This window comes from Phycomyces blakesleeanus, assembly GCF_001638985.1.
Source record: "Phycomyces blakesleeanus NRRL 1555(-) unplaced genomic scaffold PHYBLscaffold_5, whole genome shotgun sequence".
NCBI lineage: Eukaryota > Fungi > Mucoromycota > Mucoromycetes > Mucorales > Phycomycetaceae > Phycomyces > Phycomyces blakesleeanus.
In genome coordinates, this window is record NW_017265138.1 from 46,337 (window position 1) to 72,152 (window position 25,816).

The following is a 25,816-nucleotide window of genomic DNA, read 5'->3' on the forward strand; positions in this document are numbered from 1 at the left end:
AGATGTACATATAAAGTATATAAAATATACATACATATATATATGCTTTAGACAGCAGGATTCTTCATAATTCTATATATTTAATGAATGTTCTTTTTTGTGTGCATTTTGTATAAAATAAGAAGACAGACGAAAATTTGTGAATATAGACCATACACATTGATGAACAGATAGATAGATATATAAATAAATAAAAAAGTATATATTGATCAATGTTTCTGTTGTGTGCTTGTGCGCTTGTGTGCTTGCAGGAGTGTACATGCGCGAGTTTATAGTTAGTTCTCTTCCTTTTTAAGGTCACCCATGTTAGTGGACTAGAGAGAGAAAAAAAAAGAATCATTCATAATAATTACACAATCCATTAATTGTCATGACATAACTTCTTTACTACAGCTACCAATACTATAATTATCACTGTCATGATCGCTCTTGACATATTACCTCTGTAGAAGATCTATATTTGAATTATAAAATTTGAATAAATAAATAAATAAATAAATAAATATATTTATTATATTTATCCTTACCCAATGAAAATCAACTGCTGAATCTTGGTGGTCTCTTCATCTTCCTGGTTGTCTTCAATAAAAATCTATAGCAACATGTTTTTTTTGTTATAGTTAAATTATAATGAATCAAACACCCTCACATATTCTAAAGATAATATATGTACGCACCACAAGGTTGACAAGGTTCTGGAATTTAACAAATCTCAAGTTGATAATTGCGTTCTCTTCAAAGTCTTTAGGAATCAGTTCAATGGTCTGTGTCTCCTGGATAGAATCGATATCATCAAATCCAAGGTTCTGACGGTTGGCAAACAACTTGATTGTCTTTGGTGCATGGCCTAGTTTTTTTATTTTATTTTATTTAATGTAATTTAATTAATACATCAATATAATGTATCTATGTAAAAAGGAAAAAAAAAAGGGGGGGGGGGGTAAAATTGTGCTTACTAATGCTTGGAACCTTGATCTTGAGCGAATGGAGCTTGACGGCTGTTCAGATATATTGTGATTAGTTTAAGACCAATTCTTTCTCTTTATCTTTAGAAATAAACCTCATTTGACTCCCCGTAGCTACTACTACATAATAATAATTATATACAAGTTACAAGAAAAATGAATTTGTTACTGACGTTGGTTGAAAGGAACACTGATGATCAACTGCTCGTCAACATCACTCTCGAGGTAAGCATCATTGTTCTTGAAAATGTTCTTGACATTGTGTTCTTCCTGCTGGTTCAAGGCATCCATTTGGTTGGGTGTAATGAACTCTGTCAAGTCAGACTAATAATACAAAACCACACACACACACACACACACACAAAAAAACACAGTATATATGTATACGCATAGAAGGAGAAAGAAAAAAAAAAAGGGGGGGGGGGAAGAGATTTGGGTGTAAGTTATTCTTTCTTTCTTTCAAAAATAATATAATAATAAAGGTATTAAATATCAAGTATAAATTAATTGTAGATTATTGAAACATCTTTTCTTCTTCTTCTTCAAAAGATCCAACGAAGAATAACAACACAAACAAAGAACAAAATGATATTTGTTGAATTTACATGGCCAGGTACACCATAGTTTACGGGAGCAGCAGAAGAAGAGGCTGCTCCTTCACTGCCGCTGGCATCACCCTGATACTGCTTGATGTACTGAAGTAACTGGCCTGGGTTTGCTCCCTTCATCTCGGCCACCTTGTTACCTGCCTTGTAGAATTGGAAAGTAGGCCTATTAAAACAAGAAAAAAAAGGAAAAAATAATAATAGATACATATCACTAATTATTAATAATAATTGATTCAAATTCAAGTGGTAAAATTGAAACAATTGCTTTACATGGAAGAAATTCCGCAGCTCGATGCAACGTCCTATACACATAAAGATATATACATAGTCAGTACATTGTTTGTTTCATATACAGTGCGTATATTATCAAACCTTTGCTTGATCTACATCAACCTATATAAATTAAAAGCAAATTAGCACACAAGCACAATATATATATATACATATATTTACCCAAAGAATTTATTCTTTACTTACTTTTGAAAACTGGACGTTGGGGTACTTGGAAGACAGCTGTGCATAAAGAGGTGCAATCGTCTTGCAGGGACCACTATTGTTATCAAAGAAAAGAAAATTATTATTGTCGTGTTCACCTTAAACCTTGCTTTTATTTTTTTTTCCTTTTGTTTTGATCTGGAGAGTCCTTATCCCCGTTTTATATATATATAAGATTATTCTACTCACCACCAAGTAGCAAAGAAATCGACCACAATAAGCTTTTCAGCAGGTGTGGCAGTTAATAATTGCTGGAATTCAGCAGAGTTGTTGATTTGCTTGATGGTAGCCATTTGTTATAGTCTGTACGTTTGTGTGTGTAAGTTCGAATGCGAGTACGAGTACAAGTGTGGGTATAAGTGCGTTTACGTTTACTTTTACGTGTGCGTGTGCGTGTGCGTGTGCGTGTACGTGTACGTGTACGTGTACGTGTGTTTGCAAAGGAGAAACAAGTACAGGAGAAACAGACACTTTTATTTTATTTTTTGGGATAAAGCGCTTGTACAAAGGAAGTGGAGTTTAGAAATCTTATTAATTATTCTTATAATAAAATTGAGGACGTGGCTTTATCTATTTTTCTTTAATATTCTTCACCACCCTATTTGGCAGCAGCAGCAGCCATCACCGTCGCCTCAACATCAGCCAACTGCGGCGGGACGGCAACCACCACTCCAAAAAAAAATATAATTCATTGGGTTTGTGACTCTTATTGGTTCATAAACCGGAGATTCAAACACAATATATATATAACAAATAAGGAAGATCAAATGAGGCTGCAAAATAAAAGAAAAATATAGCACACACACACATATATATACATATATAAATTAAACTACAAAGAAAACCAAAGATCTTGTACATTTATTGCTTTGATTAAGAAGCAGCAGCAACAACAACAACAACAACAAACACTAGATTACATTAGATTACACAAAGGATGGTCAAATACGCTGTTATTTGCGCGAGTAATCAGAATCGCTCCATGGAGGCGCACAATGTTCTTGCGTAATTATCTTTCTTTGTCAGATTACACTCTTCTATTTTCTCTTTTATACATGTATATTATTGTTGTCTGTTTGGTTTTCTTTTTTAAAATTGTGAATGGAAATGACCTTTAAGAGATAATTATTAATAATAATAATAATAAGACGTCTTGCAACACGTAAATTAATACTGTGTAAATTATATATGTAATACGTATATGTATATAATTTTCTAGTAAAAAGGGATTCGATGTAGCATCCTATGGTACAGGAACAATGGTACGCTTACCAGGTCCTTCGATTGATAAGCCAAATATCTATCCATTCGGAACACCTTATGATCAAGTATATCAAGAATTAGAAGGCAAAGATCAACAGCTGTAAGAAGATACATACGTGTATATACATATGTGATTTTATTTTATTTATGTATAGTGTGTGTGTGTATGTTTTAAAAGAAGTGTATGCTTTAGTTTCTTTTATATAAAAAAAATATTTAAAAATAAAAAGAGATTATTGGGTGTTAATGTGCTTGAGTTAATGATTCTTATTTTACTGCTCTTTCTTTTCTTTGTTCTTTTGGAGTGTATAGCTATACACAAAATGGACTCTTGACAATGCTTGATCGAAACCGAAAAGTTAAAGACGCTCCTCAACGTTGGCAAGAATCTGTAGATACCTATGATGTTATTATTACATGTGAAGAACGATGCTTTGATGCAGTTGTTGAAGGTAACTATTTTATGTTTTTGTTATTATTTGGCTTTTGGCTTTTGGCTTTTGGTTTGATACTTGAGGAATTCATTTTTAATTTAATTATCACTACAAGATTTATCCAACCGTGGCCAGTCTCTCAACAAAAGTACACATGTAATGAATGTCGAAATCAAGGATAATCATGAAGATGCTACCTTGGGCGGCAGAGCTATCTTACAGTTGGCTCAAATGGTAAATCTTACTATTATACGCACATTGCTGTACTCAAATGAAATACGTTATTGATTGATTTGGTTTATTAATCTGCATTATCTTTTGTGTGTTGTAGATCGAGTCTTCGTTTGATATCGACGCTGATGTAGATGACATTATCGACCGCTACACAGAAAAGAATCCAAATTTCCCTATTCTTCACACAGTTGCTTATTTTTAAACAAAAAAACAATTAGCAAACTTTTCATATATGTATTTCTCTTTCTTTTTTAAAGAAGAATAAAGCCCATGTCATAGATAAATCTATTGTTAAAATTAGGCTTCTTTAACGACACATCTCAACCACTCACTCAGGGAAGCAAAGAAGCAGCCGATTAATTGTATAAAGATCATCAAAGATATATTTGTTGATACATTTTATATTGTTTTTTCTTCTTCTTTTTCTTTTATTAGATAACATTATTATTGTTGTTGTTGTTATGAAAAAAAATGGGAATGCCTATACTTTGTTCAAAGCTTCTTGTATGTGTGTATATTATATAATCTGTTTACTTTTTACATCTTCTGGTGTCGATCAAGTCTTGTTCTGTGCCCTTGACTGTGACACCGAAGTTCTTGAGTTTGACTGGTTTTGCAAGGTCCTTATTTGTGCTAAATTTGCTGACAAGCCCCTGTAAATCCTCACTACGAGTGGCACTATCGGGCCAGACATCATCTCTAAAAAGAATGAAGTTAAAGTTAGAAATTATTCTTAATTCTCTAAAAAAAAACAAGAAAGGCAACATACGGATAACAGCATTGAAGTTCGCGTCTTGTGGTAAGGAAACGAGTCAAGAAAGACTGTTCAGTCTCGTTCTTTTTCCGACCGCCTGTCAATGTAAGAACTCGAACGATATTAATGTCTTGTTCTACATATTGATAACCATGCTGAATGATTGTGTCTACAGAATACAAAAGAAAAGCAAATAAAGAGTATAAATATACAAGTACACATGTAATATTTTTATTTTACTTTAATTAATTCATATATATCTATCTCTATATCTTTTCAAACAATACAAGCAAAGTAAAGAAGAAGAAGAAATTACCATAGAATATAGCTCTTCCAAGGGCACTATTGACTCCATATGCGGCTGCATAACGTGCACTGGGGAGCATATAGTTATTGTATGCCCAGTCTTTTTGAACCTTTGGGAATGCTTCTCCTTTACGGCAAGCTTCGGTCTTCCATGCCTTTGAGAACCCCTCGAGACCCTTTGTGGTTCCTCTTCCGGTTCGATCACAGAAAGGCAGGGCACTGATTTTGGCTAATTTGGAAAGGTAAGGCTTGAATGCATTATTGGGATTCTTTTTTGAGTAAGCTTTGATGACCGTTTCGGCGTCATTGGTTCCTGTCTAATTGATAGAATATAAAGATATATATATATGTAAAAGTGAAACAATTGGGTGAGTAAATACTATACATAGATACATATTGGAGTACAGAAGAATGAGATAGAGAACTCACTGTGAATCCAACGTATCCGCATGTGTAGCCACGCAAATCTCCAATGTCAACACAAGATCTTTAATAATCTGTTAATAAAAAAACGGCTTTGCTGTATATACATAATGCGTGTAAATACTTACGCAAATGCAAAATTAGTGCTTCCTTCTTCAAAAACATTGGTTATAAGGCTCGACATTTTTCGAGTGCGATCGTCGATAGATGTAACCTTTGGCAGTTTTGAAAGGTTATAGTATGTAGTTCCGTTCTTAGGGGTAATACATTCTCTCTACAAAACATATATGCACACATACATACAACAGTAAAATAAGTATTAATTAATAAATAATAATAATAATAATAATAAAAGAAAGAATCAAAGTAAATACAACATTTCTTATTATTTTCTATAGGGTTCGCTTACTACTTTATTATATTTTTTTATAATTACCTGGTGGCCATCGCCAAACTTGAATTTTGCACAGATCCCCTCATTAGGTGTGAATTTCCCTTGGCATGCACTGTACTTCTTTGCATATCCTGATTGAACAAGTCCAAGTAGGATAAGGCCAAATAGAATAATCCGACTCGAATGGCTTAATATGAGAGATAGCATTATATATTCTTCTTTATTTATATATATATATATATATTTAATAGAGATAAATGGTAAATGGTTGGAAAGAAAGACCAAGAATATAAAAAGAAAGGAGAAGTGAACCATGCCTCCCTTTATATATATATGTCCCTGATGTACTTTGTATGTATGTAAAGTACTTTCTATCCCACACACACACGCACCCTATATATATATATTTGATTTTTCTGTTCTCTAATAACTCTATTCAAACCTCTTTCCCTCTTTCCCTCTTTCCCTCTTTCCCTCTTTCCCTCTCTCTCTCTCTCATACACACACCTTTTCTGTTTCTCTCCTTACAAAACTTCTTGGTGTCTCCTTTGAGATCCAGACTCGCTGAAAAAGTACATTGCTAAGAAAGCTGAGAAAGTAGCGTGTAGAATAGCAATTGAATGATCTGAAGCACAAACTTTTATTATAATGTTTCTAAAGACGCAATAAGTACAATGGGCGTACAAATTGTAATTAGTAGCATACCACTTTGCTCTCTTCATTCATTTTTTTTTCTTCTTTTGGCCGTGTATAAATTAACCTTGTTCTTATTTGGTTGAGATAAAAAAAAACCCCCAAAAAACCCCGAATCACAAAATCAGTGAACCCTTGGGGGAGGGCATTGAGTTTATTAAGCCCTGGTATTATATATATATATATATAAAGAGACTTATCTATTATTGCTATTATAATGCACCCTGTCATTAATTGGATCAGATTTGATTACCATTAATGCTTTGACTTTAATTCAAATTAGCTACTCATCAATAATAAATGTTCACACGCCAACTGACACTCAATAATAACAAATGCACATGCACATGCTTATAATTATTATTTATTTATTTATTCTACTTTATTTTTGGTAGACTATATAATAGCTGTACTTTATCGGCTTACTGCCAAACAATCAAACGTCAAATAAGCAATGAAAATAAAGGAATCTGTTGATTATAGATGTCTATTATTATTTGATAAATCCACAAACACATACACATACACACTCACGCACTCATAGAAAAAGATAGAGATAGAGATAGAGAGAGAGAGAGAGGAACTTTGTTAACCATTGTTACTTGTCTCTATATTAGGATGGGATAAAGGTAGTTGGTGAATGAAAAAAATAAGACATCTTGTAATTGATAAAAATGGCTAGATTTGGACTAAATTGGAGTCAAGCTGTATACAGCAATCAATGCTATATATTTTATCTACACATTTTGACTCGTTAAAGAGAAGAAAGAAATAAAGAAATAAGGACAAAGAAGAGCAACTTTAAGGAAGGGTTCTTGTTGGTCATTTTTTTTTTGGATTTTCTTTTACGTTACCATTTATTAGAGACGTTTGTGGACTCAGATTTGTAGAGTTGCACAGAATATTAGCTAAAAAAGGCTTTTTTTGAAACTCAAATTTTCAACTTGCATTGCCGTATTTAGCTTATTTCTGTTACATAAAATTGTAGGACATTCATTTTAACTAAACGTACAAGCTGTCATTATCAATTGTGGCTTGATATTCAGTAACGAAAACATTACCGTTACTTGAAAGGGCAGCACCTTTCCCTTTTTCTTTAACAAAATCTTAAAATGTCTCGTTTTGATCCTATTATCGAACTAACGGATCGTTACATAAATCACAGCTCTCGGCGTATTGCTGAAGAACAAGAGCGAGGATGGGTATCTGTTCCTGAACAGCAAGAGGAACATGCAGATGTTTACGAAGATCAAGAGCCCACCAATGAAGAAATTCAAGAAGCACTTGCTCAATATGCCCGAGACCATGAGCAGGAAGGGGAACGCATAGCTGTCTCCTTGCATTGTCAAGGTTGCTTAGGCCCAAGCACCTTGTCTGATGAAGATTCTAAACTTCTGTTTAGATTCACGCAGCCCTAGGTATAATTAAATCATTGCTTTCAAGAAAAAAAAGTACTAATTTAATATATTTATAAAACCAGATACGCTCCTTGGCCACTCTTCTTGAAATGGGAGACATCGTCTACTTTCGAAAAGGCACTCCAAGTGAATTTTCTCTGCCAATGACACTGGCTCTGATGATTGTGCTTCGCAGAATGGTTTTCCCTGCTCGCTTAGTAGATTTATCTCTGCTCTTTGGAAAGGGAAAGTCTACTCTCAGTGTCATCTTCAATGAAATGATAGAGAAGATTTATATTAAGTTCTATTCAGCCTTGAAGTTTGACTACTGTCAATTCCGGGAATCAAACCTGATGCGCTTCAGCCGAGCCATTAGAGAAAGATGTAAATAACACTTGCAAAATATAATATTAGTTTAATAGTACTTACGTTTTATATATTATTTGGATAAAAGCACCGGCAATGTACTGTGTTGGGTTTATTGATGGAACCTTCAATAAGATAGCAAGGCCCATTGTTGATCAAGAGGGGGCATACAATGGCCATTACGTGAGTGAAAGATTGGACATATAGATCTGACACATGTCTTTACTCAATTTATATACTCTTTATAGCGAGGACATGGTTTGAAGTACCAAGCAGTGGTAACACCTGATGGTATTACTTCGTCCATCATGAGGCTAGACTGTGATAGAAATCATAATGTGTGCATGTACTGCGAAAGTCAATTGGATGTCATGATGTGTGTAGCATTTGACTTTACAAGCATAAATGGTCTATGCTATTACTTGTATGGTGATCCGGCATGTACCACATCAGACCATATGATGATTCTTTACAGAAGATATAAGTATTGTATAATTATCTATCTTGACAGTAAAGTCTTATGGCTTATATATTTTTTGTTTTAAAAATGGCTGATGAGCAAAAACTTGCTATCAACAAAAGTATGTCTGCTGTGCGAATTTCCGCGGAGCACGAGTTTGCTCATGTCGGGAGTCTGTGGGCTTTCTTAAAGTACTCACAGACCCAAAGAAGTGGTCAGTCCCCAGTGGGACTATATTATATTGTTGGAACGTTCTTGAAGAACCTCCATGTCTGTTATAATGGAGGAAACCAGACAAGCAAAAAGTACGGTGTTGCTCCTCCTACACCAGAGCAGTACATTTATGGATTATTAAACCAATAATATTTTTTTACTCCAAACTATCTGTAATGTGAAGAAATTTGATGACTATTATGACATGTTTTACGTATATATATTTTTATTGTTTTTTAAGACCTTAAAGCAGGTATCTCTGCATATTGTACTCGAAACGAGCCTGTCTCTGCTCCAGTGTTCTCTGCCTTGTCTCGATAGCCAGAAATCCTCTTTCGACATTCTCCTCCAACCTGCGCATTGAGGTAAGTACCTCACCATCACTTATTCCAGCCACCATACTGGACAATTCATCCCGAAAGGACTTCAACATTTCTCTGGCATCAGAAAAGTCGGCCGTCGATTGACTGACTAGATGTCCAGAAGAACTGCCCTCTACTTTATCTGTCTATTTCTTTTGTTCAACAACTCTCAACGGATTTTTGGACTTCAATAAAGTCGCTCTCTCCACGACTTTATCTGCAGCTGCCTGCTTCTGGACTTCTTCCTCGGAAGTCAATTGCTTTTTCATGGCCTTGCCCCGATCTCCTTCAGCCTCCTTTAAAAACTTATAGTATTAAACACATTGATATTCGACGAATATACCTAATACAACGTGAAGATTACCAATTCAACAAGCTGAAAGAGAAGCTGATCGAGATCAGAGTAGCTCTCGTTTGACCCTGTCATTTTTTTTCTTGGGCCTGTCTTGCTTTGAACTGCTTGACCAGATTCTTGTGTCTCTGCTTGAGTGTTGAGACACCAATTTCGTTGCCTTTACCTCCGGCATCATTGACCTTTTTGAGGATTTCATCCCAGGCAGCACCCGATTGCCCATGACCAGCATATGAGGGGTGTCGGTGGATCAACGATTCCACAAGGAGTCTGTCTCTTCCAGCGATCAGATTTATCTTGTGATTAAATCTGATGGGAGCGTCTGCAGCGAAAGTATTCATATGTGCGTTCATGTTTAAAACCAAGTGAAGGAAAAGTGGTAAAAACGCGTATTATGATAGTAGGATGTTTATAAAATTAAAATTACAAGTGACTTTTTTCGGTGTTATAATTATCAGCTTGCCGTTAGTTTAGAGCAGAAAATAAACGAATATGAGAGGCTACCAATTTGAATAAGGTTTGGTAGAGTAGTGTCTCTATATAGATGTGTATGTAACATCGGGTTTCCTTTCTAAGGCAATGAGCTCGTGCAAAAAGTTGAAAATCTGAGTCCACAAACGTCTCTATTCATTTGTTTTAATTAATCCGTTAATTAATTAAATTAGCTAGGTAGATGCGTTGTTCCTGATTAAAATCCAGACAAACAATTGTAATACGTTACGAATTCTTGTAGATTTCTTATTTGAATTATGTCCTCTTGCATAATAAAAGGAATAAAAAATAAAAGATATTGTGGGATTATTACACTTTCATTGCTGTTTCTGTTTCATATTCAATCATCATCTTTTTCTTTTTCTTCTTGTCTTGCATACAAATACTCAAATTCCCAATAACAGTAAAATTGTAAAAATAAAATAAAATACAGGGATCTTGATAAGAGGCTGAGTCACCCTGTATTCCAAGCATAAATACTTGACTAACATAAAGCAATAGATAAGCCAATATTAAGCAACTGAATAATCGAAGAAACAAAGTAATGAGGATTTCAAACATAGTCTTTGGTGAGGCTTAGATTTTTATTTTATTTTATATATCAAACCTATTGAATTTTTGCATAAAATTGGCTTTTGAACCCTTGTACAGTGGAGGGGTACTCAATCGGATTCCACAGAATTTTTAAATTCTGCAAGCAATCTTATTGGATTAAAATCCTTATAGCCACGTAAAAAAAAAGGGGAGGAATTTGATGTCCAAGAAGATGTAGACATTACAAATATGAAAACATATGTTGCTCCTAGATCTAGATTTCACTACTCTATATGTAAATTATAACACTTTATATATATATATATATATATATATATAAATGTGTTTATAGGGAGCCACAGGCTCTGATTTACTAGTAAACCCCTGGAATTATTAGGGGATTTCAACAGTTATTCAAGCTTTTAAACTTAGGCTTTTGAGTTTAAATTTGAGAAATGATTGGCTGAAATGAGGCTATAACCATTAAAAAAAAAAGACTAAAACTCTTGAACGATTTTGTTCGAAAGTTTTAATCTTTTAATACATCCTTACTTAAATTTGATTTTGTTTTTTTTTAGAAATTTAATAAATACTTGATGCAAGCATCTGTGCCTCTAAACACTACTTTAAACTTATATCCTATTATCACAATGCCTAATAGAACCGAGAGAAGCATTTAGGGTACTCAAAAACACTTAGTAACTCTTACGTATTATTGGTCAATACTTTAAAACTCAAAGCTTAAGCTTAAAAGCTTAAAGGACTGTTGAAACCCCCTATTATTCAACTTAAGATGCTGGCACATCAAATGTTCACAAAATTTCTGCCTTTGCATTTTGATGTCCTCAACTACAAAACAAATATCATTGACTAATGTCCATCTTTGTATTTTTTATATGGAACCTGGCCAAGTACTCCACCGTTTAGTAAAAAAAAAAAAAAAAAAAAGGGGGGGGGGGATAAGTGTAAAATATAATAAAATTGATATTTTACTCTTTAAAGTACTCCAAGACATCAAAATGAAATATTTCCTGACTCAATTCGCAAGCTTTTTTTTGTGCATTGAATTTGGATATCTTGATTCTCTTTAGATTATATTTGCAGCTAATTATTTTACTACTTTAACCTCTACGGTCTGCATCTGCACCAGAAAAGATAATAAGCTGTATATACATCAAGACTGTATATTTGATTTTCATTCATTCATTTTTTGTGCCGTTCCTTTTTTAATTGACTTTAATACATATTTAAAGAAATGTATATATGTTCTAGAGTTAAGAATACTAATACTAATAGAAGAAGAATAAAAAAGAATTAAGATGATACATGGCCATTGGTAGAAGAGTTTGTACAAGTCTATCCTTAAAATAATACCCATAGATAGTCTGTGGGCTTTAGTCATCATGTGGTTCGTATTTCTTAGTAGAGCGACTGTTTTTTTTTAATACTTGATACCATAAGAGCTAGTCAGAAAAATCTTACTGCGCTAGATTTTAGTAGATAACTAAAGATCCGTACTGATGGTGGCGGGTAAAAAAAATCATTGTTATTATTATTATTGTTAATATGTTTGAGAATCATTTGTAATATTCTCTCTTGTCCTTCCAGCATACAGCCAAGACACTTCTTCAAATATATGCCATAATAAACAAAGAATGAAACAAATTATGGAATATGTTTTGCATTGAATATACTTGCTGTAGTTGATGTATTTGGGAAAAAACAGCATGTCATTCCAATATTCTTCTTATGGTTACTTTAGACTGGCGTGTGAGAATATGATTATGAGTATTATTATTTTTGGGTGTCAAAAGCAATAATAGAAAGGTCTATTCAGTTCTATCTGATTTCATTATTTTATTTATTTTTCCTTTCTTTACCGATATGGATTAAATATGACAACAGTCTTTGGACCTCTTTTAACAATTCTTTTTTTTTTACAAACCCATATCCTTGGATCACGACTCCTACTTTTGTGCTATAATTTGAACTACTAAGCCAAAATAGTGATAATCCGGGGATGAAATCATGACAGGAAAAAAAAATTGCCAAACTAATACTATAATTTTTATATCTTCAACGTATATTTCAAAGCTCGATTGCGGAGAGAAATCGACATTTTGTTTTCTCGGTTCATCTAATCCAAATTGAGATTTTTATATATATAAAAATGTGTGTTAAATGATGTAAGGTCAACGTCAAGAGCATCATGTAGACTTGTCAATATCAGGAACTTCTTTTTTTCTCTCTCTTATTTCGTCAAGTTGCGTTCTTTATATGATGATATTATATAGCCATTAATAAACCAATCAATCAAAGACACCAAAAAAAAAGTATAAAAGCAACCCTCATCAGCTCCAATATTTTTCGATATTATACAAAGCATCTTCTTCCCAGCTTTTCTCTACTTAACAACAACTACAAAAAATGATCGATACTCCCTCCCGCACCGATGGCAAGACCGACCAGTTCAAGGGCAACGTCAAGGAAACCGTTGGTTCCGCAGTTGGTAATGACAGCCTCAAGCGCGAAGGCAACACCCAGAACAGCACTGGCCACGTCGAGGAGACCACTGCCAAGACTACCGGCTATGTCCAGGGTTTGACTGACCAGGTTTCTGGTGCCGTCAAGGGTGCCTACAACTCTTTGACTGGAAACACTACCGATGAGGCCGGCAACAAGGTCGAGCAGAAGAAGGGTGAAGCCCAGAAGAACTTTAACTCTTAAAGAGTGATACTTCGTTCTTTATACGTTTTCTTTTTACCCATATTTTCTTCCCTCCCTTTCTATATTTCTATATTTCTATATTTTTTTTGTGTATATGAAATCCGCTTTCCCCTCAATTGTCCCATATTATATTGTCCAAATGTCCTGCGTGAATAAATAAATAAAAAAAAATACAATTCCTTTGAATCAAATATACATGTTGGCTTCTCTTGATATTTCAGTTTTATTTTGATACTAAAGGCATGCAAGCAATTGAATAGACAGATATATAGACAGAAAATATAAATGTGATTCAATCCTTCTTCATTATCACCCTCTCTAAAGCTTTAAAGGAAATATTTCAAGAAATGTCAAGTCATAAAAAATGAGGAAAAAGAAAATCATCAACAAGATTTATATGTGTTTATTTTTTTATGAATGTCCATATGAATATTATATATATATAAAAGTGTGTGTGTGGGTCTAACGAATGTTTACGCAAAATTTGGATAGGTTTCTTCTTTTGCTTTTGCTTTTTGCCCTTTTTTTTGGCGTACAAGAAGTAAATTGACGGAAAGAGATAGAGTGTAACAAACAGAGATAATATTCTTCTTCCTCTTTCTCTGACAATTAAGCTTTGTTTTATCATGTTGTGGTTTTTGGTCCATTGGTTGGCGAGTGGTAGTATAAGAAGAAGAAGAAGAGGGAGAGGGAGAGGTAAGGGAGGGTTGCTGATGTCGCCTTTGCTATGTATGTATATATATGTGTGTGTGTATATATTATTAATATGATTATGATGATTATTACTATATATATGTTTAGCTGATTTCGAGTGCACTGAGAACAGCAAGAATGTACTTGGCCAGCCTTGGTCGCTGAACGGCTATTTGTGTGAGCTCGCTTTCATACGGAATATAATATTCATGATGCTGTTTGTACTTGACCAGGTTCCGTAGCAACAGTGCTGCTGTCAGTGGAACACCAGACACTTCAGAATCGTCCATTGGCATCGAATCGATCACAAAATCTCTCTTTTTTGCAGCCGGCTGGGGTTTGCTAGGCTTGGCTGCAAAGTGAGTGCGCATGTGTTGAATTATTGCTTGTCTGGTCGGGAATCCACTTCGATCACAGGTCATCCAGCAACAAGCATACGACGCAGGAGAAGAAGGAGAAGAAGTATTCTCACCATCAGTGTTTTCAGCACCAATGTGATCATCTAGAATGTGTCTGTGAAGGTCACTTTCTGTTTCGAATCCAAGCTCACACTCTCTCCAACGACAATCCAGTCCTAAAAGCATACCAATAGAAAAAAAATTGGTTGTTATTACATTTTTACTTGACATGTTTATCATCCAATACTATCTATCTATCTATATATATATATATAGTCTCTTGCTCCTTCTTTCTTTCCTTCTTTCTTTCTAGACTTACCTTCAGGACGTTTGGCAGGAGCATATTTGATATTATGTAGTACTAAATCTTCAAGAGGTGCTGCTCCACTTGCAACTGTAGCCTCAACAGAAGGAGGTTGTGGGAATGCGATCTTCAAGACAGTATAGAATTCCTTGACGCCCAATGGTTTTTCGAGTCCAAACAGAGTCTGATACTGAGAGTATATAGCCTTGAGAATCAATGTATCCTCAATTGTCGCACTTTCCAAACGCTCCTTTAACCTATTGATATTCATTATTATTATTATTAAACTCATCTTTTTTTTTATCCAGTAACCAAACACCCAAATATATATATATTTAAAAAAAACCTCGCTTACCATCCTAGACACCGGTATGGCTCATCCAGATGAGCATAATTGGTAAGATCTGGAATCAATGGTGCTGTTTGTTGAGGTTTTTGTTTGTTCGAGTTGTTGGTCGGGTTGCTCAATTGTGCAGACGGAATGCCGTGGATTGTGCTGTTGACAGATGCAGATGCAGGCACAAGACTTGACTTGTAAGACAAGAAGCCTACCAACAGGCCAATCAGGTTTCCGGGACACAACTGGACCAACTGTATCGAGAAGTCTCCGTGAAGTCCAGAGTACTGATAAAAGTACTCTAGGGTTGCTGCCGTCAGTTCTTCGTCATCAACTAGAAGCAGCTGGGCAAGTCGGTCTACGATATTTGGATTGGCTACACTAAGCACCCGTTCGTTGATCTCTGTCACGGCCACACGGGTCAGCCATCGGATGGCGCCTAGGATCAAGGCCCGGTCGTTGGTGAAGAGCAGGCCAGAGATGATGGTGAGGAACGGATGGTTGGGACTGTTGACGATGACCTGGGGCGCAATATTTTCGAGAATGTCGAGACAGTGGCGAGTGAGTTCTGCGTACTGGGAGTCTGGTGGAAGGGTGATGCCGAGCAAGAGCATCTGACGGAGTTTTTCTTGGTGGGCCAGGCGACGAACATTGATGTCGAGAAACGAAAAGTTGCGGAGGATGTGGAAGACTTGGAGGACACGTTCAAATAACTCTTGGTCTTCTTTGGTGCTGAACATGGCGTCGTCCTGTCTCTCGACTTCATACTCTGCTTCCTCTGCCTCATCCCTGTTATTGTTGTAGTCTTTCATCAAAAACCGAACATGTCGATCAAAGAATGGATCGGCAAATCCAAGCAAAAGGTCCAACAGAACTGGCATAAAATCGAGACTAAAGTTTTCAGAGATAAACGAGAACTTGATCAGAGTGTTAAAGGCCCAGTCGACTTCATTAGGAAGGTTGGATTTGAGAGCCAAAAGAATCCGGGTCCGGAATTCCTCGTCCATAAACATGGCTATTAAAATCATATGTGAGTGATCTGGGAGAAGTTGTAGAATTAAGACTGATACCCTGTTGATGCTGATGCTGCTGTTGATACTGCTGCTGCTGCTGCTGCTGCTGCTGTTGGTTGTGGTAGTGGTTTTGATGATGGTAAAGAGGAAGAGAAGGAGGAGGAGGAGGAAAAAGAAGAGGATGTTGGTGCTGCTTACCGGTTGGATAATAGGGAGCTGGAACTCCGGGATATGTGGGATTATAACTATAAGGCTGCCTATTGTTATATACACTGGGATTGTAGGCTGGTTGTGTGAAAGCTAGAATTGATTTGTTAGTTTTCTACATATTATTATTATTATTATTATTTTAAAAAAAAAGTAATTGATTACCTGTAGCTGTCTGGCGTGCAGAGTCCCGTTGTTTTGTATTTGTTCCGTTCACTAATGGTGATCCAGTCTTTGTGTTTTGTTTTTGATCTACCATGTCTTTTGGTGGGTTCCAAGGTCTCTTCCAAAAATCTTCCTCTTCCCATCCAAGCTAAATATATGATATGATATTTAAGTATAATATTCAGTTCACACTTCCTCTTCTACATATAGAAATGTCTAATTCCAAAAAAAAAGAACAAAATAGTCTATTCTGGCTGTCACTAATTACCAAATTTTTTGTAAATACGCCTTTAAGAATATAAGCGCTATTTGTGCAAGTAGGTGGGAAATTGAAAGGATCTCCAACTTGTTTCCATCCACGATTTAATGTTACCTAATAGTTTGTATGGTATTTGTTACAATGACATTTCCAACAACAACAACAACCAATCATTACAAAAATTCTTACTTTGTCATAGCCTCCTGCTTCAAGAACTGTTTTGTAGATGAGGTATAAATCAAGCTTCTTTCCCCCAAGGACAGGTTCAGGCTGAAGTACAGATCTAATATGGATAAACAGATCATTAGAAATTAACATCAAGTATATATACAAAATACCCAAAGTAAATAAATGAGCTCTGTGCTCGTAACATATGATAGCGGTTCCTCTTTTTTTTCGTATAAATTTTGTTTTGTTGAATCCAAAGTAACAAACGATCCAATTCGTCTACCGATATACGTATGTACATACACGCACACTCTATCCATCTATTTCTTTTTCTCTCTCTCTCTCTCTTTATCCATCATATTTATTATTAATGATCGTTTGCTTTACCCCTTCTTTTCGTGGAACTCTTTTAGACGTCGCATAAATTCCTCGTATTCGGGTGTTCTGTCAATGGCATCCACAGGTTGAGACATTGTGAATTCGTTTCCGTCAAGATGAAGTTACAATTGTAATGTGTTGATTGGATCGATTATATATTATATATTGTGTAATGTATAATATGTATATGTATATACATTCAAAAGAAATAGATAACGTAGTTGGTGCCTTGTTTTCTTTATTTCTTTATTTCTTTCTTCTCGGTTGTCGTCTTTTGTAATTTCTTTCGATTGATTCAGTTAAAGAATAGTACAAGTAAAGGAATCAATAAATGATTGCGATGAATAAGAGACGCGATGCAAGTTGTTCTAAACACGAAAAAGAAATCAACTATAATAATATTTTTTTTTCCTTCTTCTGACTGCAAAATATAATATATATATATATATATATGTATTATATAGTAATTAAAGAAGAAGAAAAAAGAGAGAGAGAGAGAGAAAACAAAAAGAATACGACCACACACTTATTCACTTTACACACACACACACACACACACACACACAATTTACATACACTCTCTTGTTTTATTTACTTTACTTTATTTTATGTATATATTTATTTATATATATATATAATTTTTTTTAAAATATAAAAATTCCTATATATGGAAATGTAATTTTATTTTATTTTTGCGTCATCATCACCAAGGTACACCTCTTTTTCTTGTTCTTTTTGATTTATGAACAAGAAAGAAACTCGTTTAGCAAAATTTGTAATTCACCTTTATGCATCCTACAATCTGGCTTACTTTTCTCTAGACTATCTTTTTATCTCATTTTACATTAATCACAGCTTTTGATCCTTTCCGCCTTATAATGTTCTACATAAATAAAAGACGATTTAAACCTGGTTATTCTTGTCGCAACATTAAGCATAATCCTTTCGTGAAATACCATTTTTTCTGTATATACATATAGCAAAAAAATGCAAAAGAATAAGAAGAAGAAGAAGATAAAACGAATGAATTTCCAGTAAAATATACGACTCATCAAGTCAATTACCATAATTCCTTTTTTTTATTATAAATCTCTACTATCCTACATTCGATGAGGCACGAGATTCATTTGTTTCTCATTCGATTTGTACTCTTATTCTACTCTATCATATCATGCCTTAGCATATCTTACCGTGAGCCCATACAGTTAAAGAAGAAATATTTTATTCTCTTGAAACTTTCTTGGACAATTCTTTTCTGTTCCTTACTTATTTGTCATTTGCCATTTGCTTTTGTTTGTTGTTTTTTTTTTCTTTTCTTTTTGAACCTCTTGTCCTGATGGCAAATTTGGAATGTGCAAAAGAAAAGGTACTTATTTCTAGTATAATAACAGTAGATGAAGCTCTCTAATACAGTCAAATAATTAATAAAAAGAAAGAAAGAAAGAAATAGGTCATATATATCACACCCATACAGCATTGTACAAACCAAATAAGGAAAAGGCTGCCTTTAAAGATGGTGGTTAAACAACCTTAATTTAATTTAATATAATTATTATTATTTACTTTGAAATAATAACCGAATGCAACGACTGGAATTAAACAGAAAAGAATGATAATCATAGGGTTAAAGGTTAATGATCAATTAAAGCAGGATATAAGCCTGTTAAGCCTTGAGATTATCACAAAAGCAAAAGTAGCAGAGTCGAAAGCGTGTTTCTTATAAAGTAATGGTACATTCCGCAAGGCCCACTCTTCTTTCTCATAATAAGGGAGCTATCAACTTATGTATTATATATATTTATATATTTGGCATACAGAATTCTACTAATAACTTAATATATAGAAAATAAAAAAATAATAGGGAAGATTCTTAAACAATAGTCGTAATTTTTCTTTTATCTTTAGAGATCAAATGTCCATCATATTAATATACTAGTCGTTAAGCTGTACTGTGTAGTGCTATAAAGAAAAAAGTACAAAAGAAGTAGAAATGCCAGAAGAGTCATTCAATTATCTTCCTTTATATAAATATTGCATCTAAAGCATTGGGATAGTGCTATTTTATTGAACCGATTTACTTGAAGAAATAAAGATGTGTCCTGAGTTTTATTTTATTTTATTTTAAAAAAAAAGAATGTATATAAAATACAAAAGATTACAAAAAAAATATATTATGTTTTGTGTGGATTTAGGTTAGGATGTATTATATACTTGTAAATGGTTGTATGTGTGAATGTATTTTACAGTAGAAATAAGCTATTGTTATAGACATTATTACTATTATTACTATGGTGATTATGATGACTATGTTTATTACTATTATTTTACGATAATTAGAAAGGGTTTTTTCTTATCTTACAGGCACTGTAGACAAGTGTGTCCAAGCAGAGACTCGAGTCTGTCAGAGTCAACTCTTTAAGACTACCCTTAGACAGACTGTCGACCAGACTACGGACTCCACTATCTGTCACGGACAGACAGTCGGATAGATCAAGTGTCTGAAGAGCTGCCATATTATTATTACTATTATTGGCCATGTAGTGCAGGATCGTGTCTGTAACCGTAGCTAGGCCCGAAAGATCAACGTGAACAAGGTTTGGAGCTCTTTTGAGAATGCTGAGAATCATTTGTTCAGAAAGTCCTGTGCAACCATGCAAGGTCAATTGTCTCAAAGCAGCCAGTGGTGCTGTTATTGTTGATTGTGATACTATCTGTTCATCATGGCTGATAATTTGACGTAAGGCCTTGTCTGAGATCCCGGCTGCTGAGTAAAGATCCAGAACCTCGAGTGAACCAAGCGACTCGGACAATACAAGATCAACCATTGCGTCTGTCAGGCCATTTGCTTTCCGAAGAGAAATCTCGCGCAAGGGAACATGGTCACCAGACCCAAGCCCAAGCTTGATTTTTTTAGGCTGGTCTTCAGAGGTTACCGATAAGACTGGTAAGGTTGATGGTAGGGACGACAAGGTAGAGGAGGAGGAAGAGGAGGAGGAAGAGGAAGAGGAAGCCGAGGAAGAGGAAGACGACGGGATGTGAATCAGATTTGTTGATTCCAAAACCAGACTGTCGGTGTTTGGTAGATCCTGTAGTTCTTGTATTTGTTGTATTTGTTGTTGATCATCGAAATCGCGGCTAGGTTCGTAATACCGGTTGCTTTGATAAATTAGGTCCTTGAGAGATGGGCAACAGGTACGGAGGGTTGCGAGTACATGTGAAATGCCCAGCACAGATCTTTGGAGCTCTAGGCGGGTCAGTGATGGGCAACGGTGGAGAAGTGCAGCCATGTAAGAGGGCGAGAGGCCATAGACGCCAGAGAGTACGAGTGTGTTGATAGACAGTGTAGAGTATGCTGAGATGCTTGTTAAATTGGATGCAAATGTAGAATTTGTAGGTGATAGAGGATTAGTCGTAATAGTATTGTGGTTGGATGAGTTATGAGAGAGCGCTGTAGAGGCGACAAAGCAATCGTGTATGTCGAGATGCTTGAGAGAAGTACAGGTGTTGGCTATACTGTGCATCAGGTCGTCTAGTTTGATTGCAATCCCACCCCATCGCAAGGTGTGCAAGCTAGATCCAACGCTAGATAGTAGCGAGGAAAACATTTCTGGTGTACACGTCAGCTCAGATAAGTCTAAATAAATTATAAGTATATGATGTTTAATTTCATTGTTTGGTTCCTTTTTTGGCTATTTATATACACATTTAATAAAACAATAAAATAAAGTAAAAGTAAAAATTGATTGTATGATTATCATTTGACTTACCGAGGGTGTGAAGACGCGGTGACGCTTGTAAAGAGATTGCTTTCAATATACTGTCTCCGTCGGGCTGTTCGTGATGAATCTTGAGATGAGTGAGAGGAGTGCCATCTAGCCGACCAAGATATGTGTTTATGGTAGCTATAGAGAGGCTAAAGTTGTTTTTGGATCCAAAGTCAAGGCTATGCCACAGCCGAGGGGTGTTTATCAGATACTCTCTCCACTGTCTAGATACCCGGGTGGCTCTTACGAGACTGTCGAGTGAAAGACGTCCAAAGATATTGAGTATGAGGTCATACGGTAATACGCCGAGAACATCAATACACTTTGCACAATCCAGCTCGAGCATGCCTTGATAAGCCACTCTCTCGAGTCTACTGAGGTCGGCATAGTAGCTATCGTCATAAGGAACCTTTGAAAGAGATTCCTGCAATATTTCTCGTGACATTCTGTACTGCTGGCTTGTTAGGCAAATGTCTGCAGCGACAAGATACCATTGCGAAGCTGTGGGGTAGAGACGGATCATATGCTTTGATTCTTGAAGAGCAGTTCTCCATTCACCAATGGCCATAAGACATTTGATTCTATATTCTCGACAGACATGATTTTCTTCAAAGGCTGAAAAGGCAAATAGGTGGTAGGCTTCTTTGTAGCGGTGTGTGTTGTAGAGATATTTGGCTTTTTGAAGAAGTTGGTGAGTGTGCATTATGGGTGCATTTGGCGGAACATGGTGTCTAGAGAATTGTTACACCGGATTTAATGGATTTATGTTTAAAGCAATTAAAAATTAAAAATTAAAATAAAATAACATGACTTACGAGCCTGTTAATTGCGCAAAGGCAAGAAGAAGGAGCGACATGGTTAATGCGAGTAAGGGGATATTGTGAAAAGAATCCAGGATGATAAAAGGATTAAAAAGAAGTAGAAGTAAAAGAAGTAGAAGAAGAGTTGAATTGAATTGAAGTTTCTAATATATATATATATATATATACACATTTGTGTGTGTAATTTTTTATTTATTTTTTTCATTTCTTTGTTATATGCATTTGGATAATTTTTTTTATTATTTTTGGTAGGGTTTGACGTATGGGTAGAAATAGAATATACGCACCTTGTTATCTTTACTTTAAAAAGAAATTATATGAAATAGAGTAAAGTAAAATCTTTATTTTTATATTTTTTTTCAATATGAGCCTTTCCAAGGTAGGACTGATCTCTCGTGGAAGTGTGGTGTTGCAATGGATATGAACAATGAGGTCCTTAAATGGAGTAAAAGCTGTGGTGTACTGGATTGTACATGTCACAAAGCCAACGTGTTTCTTGCTGTCTAACCTTGTATATCATGCTCATTGGTCGGTGGATCTTCCAAACTGGCAAGTTGATCGAGCTTTCTATTTTCTGTCTTACCAAAAAGAAAAAACTTGTAGGTCTTTAAACTTGGTAACATACAATCATTGACAATTAATAAAACTATTTTCAAAGCCTTGTAATACCATATTAAACCCACACACACACACTACCAGCTACCAGCTACCAGCTACCAGCTACCAGCTACCAGCTACACTATTCACAATTATATATAGATATAGATATATAGGTATACTGGTATATAGATATATGAATACATGGGTATATAGATATGTATGTATGCATTTAATGTAATGGTAGGTATACATATAAAAATAAATACATACATACATATTATTATTATTATTATTATTATTATTAATATATAATTATTATAATTATTATTCTTAATATAATTCCTATTATTTTATATATATATATGTATATGTATATGTATATGTATATATAAAGGCTTATATGTTTATGCTTATGCTTTGGGAATAATACCAATATGCCATAATGTTTGGTCTTGCATAGGACGCCCGTCCTGCCGATGAACACACCAGACTCGCCTGTGATGCTCAATGGTTGCAACAGCCCGTGCATTTTCTTCATCAACAACACAGTGCCGAAAACGAATAGAGGGTAGATTGTCGTTTCGATGGCGGATACCATTATGTATCATTCCTTCTCTCATTCCCAAATGGGTTCTACCTCCAACTCTATCTCTGTCTCTACGTCTACTGGTACGTTCACCTTCCTCTACTCCTTCTACATTTTCTTCTTCTCGTTCATCCTCAGCCTCTGCATCTGCCTCTGCCTCTGCCTCTTCTTCTTCATCATCATCTTCTTCTTCTAATTGTTCTTGACTATGATCGCCAACCACAATTGTGACTAGTGAATGACACCATCTGAGGAGCATCCACAGACCTTCGGCCTTGACGGCTGGTGCGACAAGGTATCTGAGACGGGGACATTTTGAAACAATCAGGCGAGCAACCGAGGCAGTGAGGATATCATATGGGTTGAGGGTGAATGATATGAGATCTGGTCCGAAAGTGGGCAAGATTGCATTTTGGAGAGCGCCGGGGTGATGGAAATAATGGGGTATATGGGTTATGCTGCCACCGTCGGTATTGTCGGGTGGCATGGCTTGACTGGGGAATACAAAGGAGGATGAGCAGCAGGGTAAGGCAACCAGACTATAGTGGTCTGAACGGATTGCGTCTACTTTGAGGGATAGGTCGGTGCAGGGGACATGGGTTAGCATAAAACATGCCGAAGAAGAAGGCAGTAAGAGGCGGTTGAGTTGTTTTGGGGTGATGCTTGACTGAAGGAAGTTGAGGGATGGACAGAGTTCGAGGAGGAGCGTGAAAAATGCGTCGGAGTGGGCGTGGCCTTGAGGGAGCTTTATGGTCTCTAGGCTCTTGCCGTGCTTTTGACAGAAACAAACTATCTCGTCTGTGGTGGCAGAGTCGGGGAAGATGGCCTTTCGATAGACCTGTTGACTGACCTGCCAATAAGTGTATCTGTTGACGAACAGAAAGGTGATTTTGTCGGGTAGACTGGTGAAGGAAATGATCTGCATCAGCAGTTCATTCGGAAACAATGGAATCCCGTCCAATGGCCATTGAGTAGTCATGGCTTGGACTAGATTAAGTACAGCACGAGGGTTGGAATTAGAAAATGACTGGAAGTGGTAACTATTGTTATTCGCTCTTTAGGGGAAGGAGAGAATTATACAAAAGATATATGTATATATTGTATATTAAATTATATAGATATATAAAATAAAATAAAATAAAAAGAAAGAATGAGAGAGAGAGGGAGGGAGAGAATTGAGGGAGGGAGGGAGAAAGAGGAAAAATGGAGGTTATAATTGGTGTAAGGACTACCTTGGTTCTTTATTTCTCTATTTCTTTTTCTCTTTTTGACTCTCCAGCCTTTCTCTCTTTTTGGCTCTATAGACCATTTATTCAAAGCCATACACATATTGATATACTTCTTTCACCATTTGTGTGTATTCTCTTTTTTATCATTATTATTTATTTTTTTAATTGAGTGAACGGGTTATAATTATTTATTTTATCGTCCAATATCCATCCTCATTTTATTCTTGATTTTATTATCTATTATTGTACTTAAAATATAGATATTTATATATTTATTTATATTTTTGATGAAAAAAAACACGTGTCTTGTGGATAGGAAGACAAGGTAAAGAATGACAATTCTTCGGTAATGAAAAGGAATAAGAAGAGGTATGGTAAGAGCCGAGTCCAATTAAATTAGAAATACAATGGGTTTCGATTCAATACAATGTAATTCTATTATATTCAATTCAATTCAATTCAATTGAACTGAACTGAATTTTATTCTATTATATCGAGCATTTCTCATTTATTTATTCTTGATTCCCATTCCAATCCTATAATATATATATATGTATATCTTTATTATTAAAATCATAAAGAAAATTTGTTTCAATTTTTTGCGAAATAAAATAAATTACAGAAATCGCATTTTACACTTTTGATGATTTTATTATCGCAAATTGTATCACAAATACATACAAATTACGAAATAGCGCGACTATTGGTTTTTACAATACAACAATATAAATAATAATAATTTTTTTTTTTAAATATATTTTTATGGGACTGTCTCATGAGTTTTTTTTTTTTTTTTTTTTTTTTTTTTGCCCGGGAAAATTTTTTTTTAATAGGAAAAAAAAAAAATATTAAAAATATTTAAATATAAAAAAAAAAATTATTTTTATTATTTTAAAAATTTTTAAAAATTTTTTTTTTTTTTGCTTTTATAACAATTTCTTTTTTGAATTTGGATTGAAAACACTTTTTACAAAATCTTTTAAACTTTTACCCCAAATCCTAACATACAAAAGAGAGAGAGAGTTAGAGTCTCTATAAAAAAATAGCCAAAAAAAAATTCTGTATATTTTATGACTATCGGGGTACCAATAGCAGGGGGGAGGGAAACTTACGGGCAATAATATTATACAACACTAACAAAACCAACACTCTACCTTCAAATTATTATTTTATAATTTTTTTATAATTTTTCCCAATCTATCTATCTACCTACCTATCTACCTATTTATATATATACATATATACATATATACATATTATATATATATATATACCCATACATATATACATACATATATACATACATACATACATACATACATACATTTAAAATTATTTAAAATTTAAAAAATTTAAAATTTATTTTAACAACAACAACAACAACAAAGGACAAACGACAAACGACGACAACTTTTTATTTTA

At 34.8% G+C, this 25,816-nt stretch overlaps 10 protein-coding genes across 10 annotated transcripts; 4 read left to right on the top strand and 6 right to left on the bottom strand.

Moving 5' to 3' along the window:
* Positions 1-62: 62 nt before the first annotated feature.
* Positions 63-2,518, bottom strand: PHYBLDRAFT_180106 (hypothetical protein). Its single transcript, XM_018438261.1, has 12 exons — positions 2,438-2,518; positions 2,258-2,371; positions 2,051-2,123; positions 1,946-1,966; positions 1,844-1,875; positions 1,571-1,736; positions 1,139-1,289; positions 957-998; positions 678-847; positions 528-592; positions 442-454; positions 63-314 (listed from the first exon to the last, which is right to left on the bottom strand). The coding sequence occupies exons 2-12, from the start codon at positions 2,359-2,361 to the stop codon at positions 276-278; spliced, it is 876 nt and encodes a 291-aa protein (XP_018294545.1). The 5' UTR covers positions 2,362-2,371; positions 2,438-2,518; the 3' UTR covers positions 63-275.
* Positions 2,519-2,895: 377 nt separating this feature from the next.
* On the top strand, positions 2,896-4,282 carry PHYBLDRAFT_30105 (hypothetical protein). Its single transcript, XM_018439958.1, has 5 exons — positions 2,896-3,073; positions 3,288-3,431; positions 3,644-3,783; positions 3,881-3,999; positions 4,097-4,282. Exons 1-5 carry the CDS (start codon positions 3,006-3,008, stop codon positions 4,199-4,201), a joined length of 576 nt encoding a protein of 191 aa, XP_018294546.1. The 5' UTR covers positions 2,896-3,005; the 3' UTR covers positions 4,202-4,282.
* Positions 4,283-4,529: 247 nt separating this feature from the next.
* On the bottom strand, positions 4,530-6,083 carry PHYBLDRAFT_63284 (glycoside hydrolase family 46 protein; the record flags this gene model as incomplete). Its single annotated transcript, XM_018441100.1, has 6 exons — positions 4,530-4,698; positions 4,769-4,922; positions 5,070-5,376; positions 5,489-5,546; positions 5,611-5,756; positions 5,919-6,083. 6 exons carry the CDS (start codon positions 6,081-6,083, stop codon positions 4,530-4,532), a joined length of 999 nt encoding a protein of 332 aa, XP_018294547.1.
* Positions 6,084-7,681: 1,598 nt separating this feature from the next.
* PHYBLDRAFT_63283 (hypothetical protein) lies at positions 7,682-7,987 on the top strand (the record flags this gene model as incomplete). The annotated part of the gene is made up of 1 exon (XM_018441099.1): positions 7,682-7,987. The coding sequence occupies one exon, from the start codon at positions 7,682-7,684 to the stop codon at positions 7,985-7,987; it is 306 nt and encodes a 101-aa protein (XP_018294548.1).
* An 89-nt stretch (positions 7,988-8,076) lies between these two features.
* On the top strand, positions 8,077-9,155 carry PHYBLDRAFT_165036 (hypothetical protein; the record flags this gene model as incomplete). The annotated part of the gene is made up of 4 exons (XM_018435148.1): positions 8,077-8,350; positions 8,421-8,515; positions 8,581-8,816; positions 8,849-9,155. The coding sequence occupies 4 exons, from the start codon at positions 8,077-8,079 to the stop codon at positions 9,153-9,155; spliced, it is 912 nt and encodes a 303-aa protein (XP_018294549.1).
* A 94-nt stretch (positions 9,156-9,249) lies between these two features.
* Positions 9,250-10,072, bottom strand: PHYBLDRAFT_142033 (hypothetical protein; the record flags this gene model as incomplete). Its single annotated transcript, XM_018430731.1, has 4 exons — positions 9,250-9,513; positions 9,577-9,663; positions 9,732-9,850; positions 9,886-10,072. The coding sequence occupies 4 exons, from the start codon at positions 10,070-10,072 to the stop codon at positions 9,250-9,252; spliced, it is 657 nt and encodes a 218-aa protein (XP_018294550.1).
* Positions 10,073-13,151: 3,079 nt separating this feature from the next.
* PHYBLDRAFT_122757 (hypothetical protein) lies at positions 13,152-13,660 on the top strand. The gene has a single exon (XM_018428884.1). It carries the CDS (start codon positions 13,173-13,175, stop codon positions 13,470-13,472), a length of 300 nt encoding a protein of 99 aa, XP_018294551.1. The 5' UTR covers positions 13,152-13,172; the 3' UTR covers positions 13,473-13,660.
* A 543-nt stretch (positions 13,661-14,203) lies between these two features.
* PHYBLDRAFT_185738 (C2H2-type zinc finger transcription factor) lies at positions 14,204-17,812 on the bottom strand. The gene is made up of 8 exons (XM_018439134.1): positions 17,404-17,812; positions 17,038-17,131; positions 16,858-16,962; positions 16,590-16,737; positions 16,275-16,517; positions 15,223-16,219; positions 14,883-15,124; positions 14,204-14,739 (listed from the first exon to the last, which is right to left on the bottom strand). The coding sequence occupies exons 1-8, from the start codon at positions 17,487-17,489 to the stop codon at positions 14,270-14,272; spliced, it is 2,385 nt and encodes a 794-aa protein (XP_018294552.1). The 5' UTR covers positions 17,490-17,812; the 3' UTR covers positions 14,204-14,269.
* A 1,915-nt stretch (positions 17,813-19,727) lies between these two features.
* PHYBLDRAFT_142036 (hypothetical protein) lies at positions 19,728-22,014 on the bottom strand (the record flags this gene model as incomplete). Its single annotated transcript, XM_018430732.1, has 3 exons — positions 19,728-21,028; positions 21,162-21,889; positions 21,974-22,014. 3 exons carry the CDS (start codon positions 22,012-22,014, stop codon positions 19,728-19,730), a joined length of 2,070 nt encoding a protein of 689 aa, XP_018294553.1.
* Positions 22,015-22,790: 776 nt separating this feature from the next.
* Positions 22,791-24,299, bottom strand: PHYBLDRAFT_180111 (hypothetical protein). Its single transcript, XM_018438262.1, has one exon. The coding sequence runs from the start codon at positions 24,142-24,144 to the stop codon at positions 22,990-22,992; it is 1,155 nt and encodes a 384-aa protein (XP_018294554.1). The 5' UTR covers positions 24,145-24,299; the 3' UTR covers positions 22,791-22,989.
* Positions 24,300-25,816: the final 1,517 nt, after the last annotated feature.